Source organism: Triticum aestivum, chromosome 2A (genome assembly GCF_018294505.1).
Source record: "Triticum aestivum cultivar Chinese Spring chromosome 2A, IWGSC CS RefSeq v2.1, whole genome shotgun sequence".
Classification (NCBI taxonomy): Eukaryota; Viridiplantae; Streptophyta; class Magnoliopsida; order Poales; family Poaceae; genus Triticum; species Triticum aestivum.
The window spans coordinates 547,599,742-547,610,797 of record NC_057797.1 but is presented as its reverse complement, the minus strand read 5'-3'; the positions used below and the strand labels follow the sequence as shown (position 1 = coordinate 547,610,797).

General features: G+C 45.6%; 1 protein-coding gene across 1 annotated transcript; it reads right to left on the bottom strand.

The window, feature by feature from the left end:
• Nucleotides 1–8,958: 8,958 nt before the first annotated feature.
• Nucleotides 8,959–10,834, bottom strand: LOC123185536 (uncharacterized). The gene is made up of 5 exons (XM_044597406.1): nucleotides 10,546–10,834; nucleotides 10,401–10,472; nucleotides 10,256–10,323; nucleotides 9,951–10,144; nucleotides 8,959–9,205 (listed from the first exon to the last, which is right to left on the bottom strand). Exons 1-5 carry the CDS (start codon nucleotides 10,713–10,715, stop codon nucleotides 9,080–9,082), a joined length of 630 nt encoding a protein of 209 aa, XP_044453341.1. The 5' UTR covers nucleotides 10,716–10,834; the 3' UTR covers nucleotides 8,959–9,079.
• Between the last annotated feature and the right edge of the window lie 222 nt (nucleotides 10,835–11,056).

The window sequence follows — 11,056 nt, the reverse complement described above, 5'->3', positions numbered from 1 at the left end:
TGTCAAGTTAGTGTTGTTTTAACCTTCTCAAGGACCGAGCGTAGCCACACTCGGTTCAACTAAAGTTGGAGAAACTGACACCCGCCAGCCACCTGTGTGCAAAGCACGTCGGTAGAACCAGTCTCGCGTAAGCGTATGCATAATGTCGGTCTGGGCTGCTTCATCCAACAAAACCATCAAACCAAAGTATGACATGCTGGTAAGCAGTATTACTTATATCGTCCACAACTCACTTGTGTTCTACTCGTGCATATGACATCTAGGCATAAAACCTGGCTCGGATGCCACTGTTGGGGAACGTAGTAATTTCAAAAATTTCCTACGCACACGCAAGATCATGGTGATGCATAGCAACGAGAGGGGAGAGTGTTGTCCATGTACCCTCGTAGACCGTAAGCGGAAGCGTTAGCACAACGCGGTTGATTAGTCGTACGTCTTCACGATCCGACCGATCCAAGTACCGAACGCACGGCACCTCTGAGTTCAGCACAAGTTCAGCTCGATGACGTCCCGCGAACTCCGATCCAGCATAGCTTCACGGGAGAGTTCCGTCAGCACAACGGCGTGATGACGGTGATGATGTTGCTACCGACGCAGGGCTTCGCCTAAGCACCGCTACGATATGACCGAGGTGGAATATGGTGGAGGGGGGCACCGCACACGGCTGGGAGAGATCAACAGATCAACTTGTGTGTCTAGAGGTGCTCCCTGCCCCCGTATATAAAGGAGCAAGGGGGGAGGCCGGCCGGCCCTCTATGGGCGCGCCAGAGGAGGAGTCCTCCTCCTAGTAGGAGTAGGACTCCCCCTTTCCTACTCCTACTAGGAGGAGGAAAGGAAGGAGGAGAAGGAGAAGGAAGGAGAGGGAGGAAAAGGAGGAAAGGGGGGCTGGCCCCCTAGTCCAATTCGGTTTGGTCTAGGGGGGCGCGCGCCCTGCCTCCTCTCTTCCACCACTTGGCCCATGAGGCCCATTACTTCTTCCTCGTATTCCCGTAACTCCCTGGTCCCCCCGAAAATACCCGAATCACTCGAAACCTTTCCGATGTCCGAATATAGTCGTACAATATATCGATCTTTACGTCTTGACCATTTCAAGACTCCTCGTCATGTCCCCGATCTCATACGGGACTCCGAACTACCTTCGGTACATCAAATCACATAAACTCATAATACAATCATCACCGAAACTTTAAGCGTGCGGACCCTACGGGTTCGAGAACTATGTAGACATGAACGAGACACGTCTCCGGCCAATAACCAATAGCGGAACCTGGATGCTCATATTGGCTCCCACATATTCTACGAAAATCTTTATCAGTCAAACCGCATAACAACATACATTGTTCCCTTTGTCATCGGTATGTTACTTGCCCGAGATTCGACCGTCGGTATCTCAATACCTAGTTCAATCTCGTTACCGGCAAGTCTCTTTACTCGTTCCGTAATATATCATCTCGCAACTAACTCATTAGTTGCAATGCTTGCAAGGCTTTAAGTGATGTGCATTACCGAGAGGGCCCAGAGATACCTCTTCGAAAATCGGAGTGACAAATCCTAATCTCGAAATACGCCAACCCAACAAGTACCTTTGGAGACACCTGTAGAGCACCTTTATAATCACCCAGTTACGTTGTGACATTTGGTAGCACACAAAGTGTTCCTCCGGTAAACGGGAGTTGCATAATCTCATAGTCATAGGAACATGTATAAGTCATGAAGAAAGCAATAGCAACAAACTAAACGATCAAGTGATATGCTAACGGAATGGGTCAAGTCCATTAATCAAATGACAACTCATGTCTATGGCTAGAAAACTTAACCATCTTTGATTCAACGAGCTAGTCAAGTAGAGGCATACTAGTGACACTCTGTTTGTCTATGTATTCACACATGTATTATGTTTCCGGTTAATACAATTCTAGCATGAATAATAAACATTTATCATGAAATAAGGAAATAAATAATAACTTTATTATTGCCTTTAGGGCATATTTCCTTCAGTCGGCCCTCCCCCTCCTCCACTCCTTTATATACGGGGGAAGGGGGCACCCCATAGACACATAAGTTGACATTGTTTAGCCGTGTGCGGTGCCCCCCTCCACCATAATCCACCTCGGTCATATCGTAGCAGTGCTTAGGTGAAGCCCTGCGCCGATAGTTTCATCATCACAGTCATTACGTTGTCGTGCTGACGAAACTCTCCCCGACACTCAGCTGGATCTAGAGTTCATGGGACGTCACCGAGCTGAACGTGTGCAGATCGCGGAGGTGCCATACCTTCGATGTTAGGATCGGTCGGATCGTGAAGACATACGACTACATCAACTGCGTTGTCATAACGCTTCCACTTATGGTCTATGGGGGTACGTAGACAACACTCTTCCCCTCTCGTTGCTATGCATCACCTAGATGGATCTTGCGTGTGCGTAGGATTTTTTTTTAAATTACTGTGTTCCCCAACAAAGGTTGGCGGCAACTGCAAAAAATTTCAGCGGTAGTGGTTGCTAGGTAGATGTTTTTCTTGAACGGTGTTTTATAGGTCCATGTGAACCCCTTGTTACTTCGCCATCTTTCGCACATACTGCTAGAGCATTGTTTCCTTCAAATAACTTTTGTTAGATCTCAAAGAGATATTACAATTTACAGCCATTTTGATTCACACGATCTTTAAAACATAATGACTTCTTTGGATTGAAGGATTTTGTAGAAATTTCAGTCAGTTTGAATCCTATGAATTTTTGCCTACGAAAGTCCTTTGGATCATAGGATTGGGGTTTCCTAATCCAATGGAATCCTTTCCTATGCGCTTTATTCTATAGGAATTCCAGCATGAGGTCAAACATCATCTAATTTTCCAATACACATTCACACCATCTCTATCTACTCTCTCTCTCTCACTCACACTCTCTCTCTCCCTCTCTCCCTCTCTCTCACCTCTAAAACCTATGTGTTTATTTCTTGTGCACCATTCAAAGGCACTCATTGCAGGATTCCTATGTTTTGAAATCCTGTAGGATTTCATGATACGTGACATATCAATCCTACGTTTTTCATATTCCCATGGTTTCATATTCCTGTAATCCAAAGAGGCCCTAAGAATAAGAAAATCATTGGAATCGAGTGGCATGCCATCTTCAATACTACATGATCTGTATGGGCGTTTGATTGTATGCAAAAAAAATGTATTCCCTCCATTTTTATATAGAAGGTCACAAACTCAAATTACAGGTATCAAGGTAAAATTTAATGCATACTTGACAAGCCAACTTTTCTTTATGTTTACCGGATCATTAATATGCAACATGCATGCAAGGAAACTGAGTGAAGGAAGTAGCTAGTGTCATTATGACTGCATACATGCAAATATTAAGGTTACTAGTACGAGGAAATAGCATTAATTTTTTGCATAAGGTTGAAATTGATGGAATGTTTCATATGAATACCAGTATAGGTGAATCCTTAGGAAAATTCCTATGAATTATAATCCTATAAATTAAATAATCCACGTAGGAAAAATCTTAAGGATTAGAATCCTTCAAAATTCATTTTTTTCAATATTCAACATAATTCCTTTAAAAATCCTTTGAATCAAAGAGACCCTTAAGCTATTTTATGCTTCTCACACTATTTTGTTTTTTGAAATACAAAAATGTAAAAGTTGGGATCCTCTAATTATAGGCAACTTAAACTTTTATACAGTTTAGTCACTATTTTTTGATATGTGAAGTTTCAATTCAAAAGTTGGTTTCTTCCAAGTTTATCCATGCAAAATGATTCAAGATATATTTATTTTTATGACACAAGGTTTCTAGACCAATGATAATTAATGTTCATTTTGCACGCTTATAGCTCCCTGGTTCTATCCTGTGACCTCGTGGTCCCTCGTACCTGAGCTAACAAACAGTCTAAGAGCAACTCTAGCAGACCCCGCAAAAATACGACCCGCAAAACGTGTTTGCGGGTTCACGAAAATCGTTTTTGCGGGTCAAAAACATACGCGGCCGAGCAGAACCCGTATCTAAATCTGCATAATTTGAAAAAATTGTTTCGCGGGAGAAATTGCACGAACCGAGTTCATCACATACTACATTGTTCATGGCATACTACATAGTTGATCACAAACTACAAGCCTAGTTATACTACATACTACGTTAAACTAGTACTAGGGGGTCGGATCTGACGGCGGCGAGGTCGCGACAACTGGACGACGCCGGAGAGAAGCCGGACGCTCAATCCTCCTCGCCGGAGCTGTAGAGATCGATGTACTTCTCCGACTGCTCCTTGCGGATGCGGCGCCGTCCGCCTTCTCGTTGGCAGCGACGTTGTCGGCGACCGCCTACCGCCACTCGAGGGCTTCGAGCTCCTCGGCATGGCGTCGGCGCTCCTCCTCCTCGCGCACGCTTCGCTCGGCGATGGTGGCGACGACGGTGTCGAACTCCACGACGTAGTCCTCGGGCCCGATGACTCCATGGCGGCCGAGCAGAGCGGGCTCCTCGGGCTCCTCCTTCACCGGGACGAAGGCGAACGGCGCCAGCGGCTCCGGTTCCTCCTCCTCGTCCGACCGCTCCCTCTTCACGGGGAGGAAGCCCGCGGCCGAGGAGGAGGAGGATCCGGCGTACGAAGAACGCGCGGAGGAGAACGATGCACGCCGGCGGTCTTACTCCACCGTCTCGCGATGGTCGAAGCTCTTCGGCGGCGAAAGCCCGCGGTTGGTCCACTTCCGCGCGCCGCGCTTCCTCGCACCGTCGGACCGGACGTGCCGCTCGCGCTCCGGGTCCCTCTCCCGGCCGGATCTGCTGCCGGAGCCGTGTCCGGAGCTCCACATTCACCCCCACATGGCGGCTGGAGGCGGGGCGGAGGGTCGCCGGCGGCGAGAAATTGGGAGAGGAGAAAGGGGAATCGGGTGGCTCGCGGCGGCGGGGGATAGGGTTTGGACCCGCAAAAGGGTCGCGGAACCGCACTTATAACGCTCGGAGGGGGGGGGGCGGTTTGCGGGCTGCGGCAAAAGTTTTTGCGGGCCGGGCGAGTATGCGGGGTCTGTTCTGGCCGCAAAATTGGCCCGAGCCCGTATACTCGCCGGAATTTTTGCAGGCCGGGCGCTTTGCGGGGTCTGCTAGAGTTGCTCTAAGGCAACCCAATATCATATCGGGATAAACATTCTTTTGTTGCCATATCTTTTGTTCTATATAAGAAAAGAACTTATATTATGATGGTTGTTGCATTTAAAAAGGATCATGCATTACAAAAAATGTACGTAATCTTTTTAAAAAATGTATAAACATTATAAAAAAATATTTTTGTGTAATTAGAAACATGTATGTTGCATTTTGAAAATGTTCACGTATTTCAGAAAAATGTTTGTAACATTTTGAAAAAAATATACAATCTACAAAAATGTTCTTTTAGTTTAAAAGAAAGTTTTGTACCATCCAAAAAAAATCACTCACCCTTGAAATGATCAAAGTTTCATAATTTCTTTAGTACAAATCAGAAATTTTTTGTTTGAGCTAGAATAATTTTAAATTAAAAATCTATATAAAAGAAAATATAGTGTAGAATGAATGTGCGTAAATTGATTCAGACAAATCAATAAAGTTTTTGTATGAATTCAAGTAATTTAAAATTTAAAAATCTAGATAAATGAAAATATAGGTCAGAATGAACGTATGTAAATTTTCCGGACAAATCAATGATTTTGTTTTGAATTTGAATAGTTTTATATTTAATAATCTAGATAAAAGAAAATATTGTTCAAAATGAATGTAAAGGTAAGTTTCTTTTGGACAAATCAATAGAGTTTTTGTTGAATTCAAATATTTTTGAATTTGTAAACCTAGATAAAAGAAAATATAGTTCAGAATGAATGTAACCTAATTTATTGAATGAATTGAAAAAAATTCGCCCAGCCTCGTTTAAAAAGTAAATTTATCTCATTTAAGACATCAACTGTCATCTTGTCTGGTGGTTAACCCGGCTCTTCTTTTATTCATTCATAAAATGCATTTTTACTGTGTACTTTTACACTAAAGAATATACTCCTCCCTCCGTCTCATAATATAAGAACATTTTGCCATTAGTCTAGTGAGACTAATGGCAAAACGTTCTTATATTATGGGACGGAAGGAGTATATCTCGATAGTTCAGTATTAGGCATGAAGAATTGTCAGGTGTGGTGGTTAGGATGCCCGCGCTAGTGCATCAGGTCATCTGGTTGAATTATCTTTGCTAAAAAAAACTGGTTGAATTATCACCCGGCCTATTTTTCCTGCCTAATTTTATTTACACAGTACAGTGGTGTGGAACTCAGCCAATGACCAGTTAAAAAAAATCCATAGGTCTTTCTGAAAAAAAATAGACATCACATGCACCGCTATCAGCCACTGACAGTGGGCCCTGGTCACGCTGGTGTGCCACGCAGGCAGCGGATACATCCACAAATGCGAAATGTGATCATATTTGCACGCCCACACAAGTTTAAGAACTAGAATCACACATTTTACAAGTTTGTGTACCAAACTAATCGCCACACGCAAGTTCTAAGATAATTGGTTTGATACAAATATCTGGCATTGCCAATATTTGACAAGTCAACATTTGACAAAAATGAAAAGTTGGCAAGTTTTTATGAGGTTAGAGTATCTCCAGCCGTGTCCTCAATAGGCCCTCATGCGATTTTTTCCCCTCCGGCGCCGAAAAAACGTCCTAGTCGCGTCTCAGGACGTCGAAATCTGCCGGCTCGGCCTATTTTTGGGCGCGATCGCAAGCCGAACCCGGCGCACTAGGGGCGCTCGGGGGCTCTGGAGCAAGGGAAAAGCATGCCTGCCCCACACCGTTGGGCAAAAAGTCAAGCCTATCGTCCAGATTCGTCTCCCACCCCCGCGCGCTCGGCCGCCACCCGGCTGATCCAGGCGTCGCCCACCTCCCATCACCGCTAGATAGGCCATTCCCCGCCGGAAAAAGAGTAGAGGTTTCGCCAAGGCAGCCTCTCCACCACCGTTTGGGCGATTTTTTCGGCGTTTCGGCCACGGAGGGGTAGTGTACCGGCGGGTGTGCGCCCACCTCGCCCGCAAGGTGTTTGGCGATTTGCCTGCCTCGGCAATGGACTCGGACGACGAGGAGGCGCTCGCCGCGCTGCTGGAGGAGGAAGCCGATGCCGACGTTCAGGAAGAGGAACATCGCATGGTCCTCGCCGCCCTCGCCGACCTGCTGGTGAGCAATGAAAAGCCGCGGCGAGATGGCTCGGCGTCAGGGCGGATGAAAGCAAAGAACCAGCATCGTCTCGAAGGCTACTGCATGCTCTACCCCGACTACTTCGCCGACGCTCCACTGCACGGCGACAAAGTATTTCGGCGTCGTTATCAAATGAGCCGAAAGCTTTTTCCTCAGGATTGTGAATTCCATCCGGGAGTTCGACAACTACTTCAAGTGCAAGAAGGATTGCACCGACAAACTTGGATTCACCTCAATCCAGAAGTGCACGACGGCGATGAGGATGCTTGCATACGGAGCTCCCGATGATTCACTCGACGACTATGGGCGCATGGCTGAGTCCACCACCATTGAGTGTTTCTACAAATTCTGTTGGGCAGTGGTGGTAGTGTTTGGACCGCAATACTTGCGAACCCCCAATGCGGAAGACACTGCTCGAATCCTAGCACAGAATGCAGCAAGAGGAATTCCTGGGATGCTTGGAAGCATCGACTGCATGCATTGGAAATGTAAGAACTGCCCATTTGCTTGGCAGGGGATGTACAAAGGCGCCAAATACAGTTGCAGTGTGGTACTTGAGGCGGTGGCCACACAGGACCTCTGGATTTGGCACTCCTTTTTGGTATGTCAGGAACTCACAATGACATCAGTGTGCTGCAGTGCTCCCCTATCTTTGCCAAGCTTGTCGAAGGTCATTCTCCTCCGGTGAACTTCGAGGTCAATAGGCGGCAGTACAACAAGGGGTACTACCTAGCTGATGGCATCTATCCAAGATGGTCGACATTTGTGAAGATTATCTCAAACGCTGTGCCAGGAGGCAAGAAGTCCCATTTTGCCAAGGTTCAGGAGGCTTGCAGGAAGGATGTCGAGCGATCATTTGGTGTGCTCCAATCTCGATTTGCTGTTGTCTGGTACCCTGCTAAGACTTGGTCGAAAGATCAAATGTGGGAGATCGTGACTTGTTGTGTCATCTTGCACAATATAATCATTGAGAGCGAGCAGGAAGAGCCAGCGTTTGACACCGAACCATACTACAAGCAGGGTCCTTTTGCCCAAGTTGATCACCAGCTACCGGCAACCTGGACTGCCTACCTCAATATGCGTCTGGAGATCCGAAACCCACGGGTGCATCAACAATTATAGCAGAATCTGGTGGAGCATCTATGAAGAATCAAGGGCGACGCCTAACTCGACGTGTGATGAAATATGAGTTTTTATTTGTTGAACTATATAATTTGTATTGAACTATTTTTTGTTGCACTATTTTTTGAACTATTTGATTTCTATTGATTTTCTGTGATGAACTACGTGATAAAAAATTATTTATGTTGAGAATTCATGCCGTACCATGCTGAATATGGGTCGATTCTCGCCGATACCGGGTCAATTTTCGCCGAAAGTAGGCCGAAAACTGGGCCGACATCGGCGCCTGGGGGCGACGGCAGGGTGCCCAACCGCCCTCAGAACCGATTATACCGCCGGCTCGCCCCTAAGCGACGATTTTTATGCCTCCTGTGGGGAGGGGGGGGCAACGGCTGAAGATGCTCTTAGCAAGCAAAATTGGTAGTCAACCAATTACTAGCCAACATTTGGCATTTGTCAAATATTGACATGCCAATTTTTGGCATCAAACCAACATGCTCTAACGTATCTCGTGTATTTACCTCTTTGTAAACACAATCAGTTCAATATATACGTTTTCTAGAATTCTGTACTGAAACAAAAACTCATGACTATGAGACAAGGGCCAAATGATAATGATGAACTTGAGCTGTTACTGGTTATTTATCGACATTGTATATATAGTTATATACACCCATGCGGATGCACGGTTGACGACTAGTTATATTTGTTTGCCGGTAAGACATGTTTCTTATATGTTGTCCGATTCTTTACTCTTGGGTTCTTCATCTACGACTCCTCTTTCTCCACTCTCCTTTATGACCACGTCGATGATAGGACCGACCACGGAATCCATCTCTTTCGTTAACTCATCAACCTGCGTTAACCAGGAAAGATAGAGAGAGTTTCATTTATACCCTCTACATAAAAACAAATATCATCACATTTACTAGCTTCCATCTAATGCTATTAGCATGACGTTTTAGCCCTCCGGAGCAAATGAACAGTAAATTCAGAATGAATGTCAAACAAATTTAAAGAAGTCTGATGTTTCTACATCTTCTTGTAGTGTCCAATGCGTGCTTGACATTTTTCACGCGAAACTGGACAATTTTGTTTGGTCGGCCAAAAAAACAAGATTCAGTGGTCTAGAAGTGCCAAAAATGGGGCACTCAGCCTGATTTTCTGCACAAGTTAAAAATGATTGGGCTTTTTCCCTGGGCATTTGCAGATAACATTTAGACATGGACATGTACATGTCTAATTTTTCTTCGTGGTCTTTTAATATTTGCAGAAACATTTTTAACACGCAGGAGCAAATGCTATCCGGAGCCGAATTGGATATCCGCTACACAAGTAGTGTAGCAACGCTGCTTAACATGCTTGTCCCTATTACCCGCAAAAAAAACATGCTTGTCCCTATAACTCTAGAAGTCAACACGCATCTCTAACTTGCGGATATAGCATGGAACGGCCGGTAACTTGCACGGCTGCGCCATGACCTAGTTAAGCAACACTACTGAACATCAGCAGCTGCCGTAGTGTAAACGTTGAGGAACTTTCAGCTTTGGATTCACAGGAAGCCAAAACGTGCAAGTAATAAACTAGGCAATCAACCTAACCTTATGGATTAGGGCCTCGGCTAACTCGGCATCCTCCTCGATCGCATCGGCGACGGTCTTGATCCTGGACGCTGCCTCCTTGAGGCCTTCATTTTCGGGGAACGCCTCGGCCACCTCGCCGGCGACTTTCTCGGCAGCTTCGGCCACCGTGTCCATTACCTCGACCGCCACCTCTGCCGTCTTCTCCACCTTATCTACAAATGCGATTTATAATTACAACCACAGACACAAGTTGAGATGAAAATGCACGCTAAGATCGACAGGTAACATGTACAGAAGTCGTGCATATCTGATTCAGATTTTACCTTCCAATGCTCTTATCTTTCTGTAAATAGGTATCGCAACAAGGACTGCACCAACGACCAAGGTCATCCTGAGAGAACCACATAGCCTGTGAACGTGAGAAGGAAATCGACGAAACAAGAGCAACCGTAACCCCTCTGCACTCACCATGAAGGCATGTTGGACATAGGGAGATTTACTCTTGGCAAACTTTCTGGGCCTGGAACAGCTGCAGGGATTCTGAAAACAACACGTGAAATATACTGAACGATCTTGTACAGTAACCGCATCCTAAGAACAAGAAGGCACTTACTGTGTTGCTCTCCTGATCGGCAGGTTATGGTTGGCGCCCCAGAAGTTCATGGCAAGGATCCGCGGGCGATGAGACGATGCAAATGAAACTGTGCTCCTTCGATGCCGAGAAATCCCCGGAGTGTAGAGCGCCAAGGCTTTGGAGGCAACGGAGGATATGAGGACCGCCATGGCGTGAGATCTGAAGGAAGAAGGTTTCTTCGACGTCGAAGCTACTCTTTATGGGTTCCTACGGAACATAACTTGTGGCAACCTGCTTGTGTTGCTTTCTTCTGCAGAGTTGTGCTCAGCTTAGATCTTATCAGTCTGCACCGACCATTCAAACGTGAAAGCGACAATCAGTGCACATCACCAGGATATCTATAAAACTGCTTTAGTATACACAGAGACACGCGCTTACCTGGTTCCTTATATTGGGTTGCACGACAGAGGTTGACTGTGAAGTAAGATTGGAAAAAATGTTTTTCCAAAAAAAAAGATTGAATAAATGAAACGTTACTTCTGACACCTCT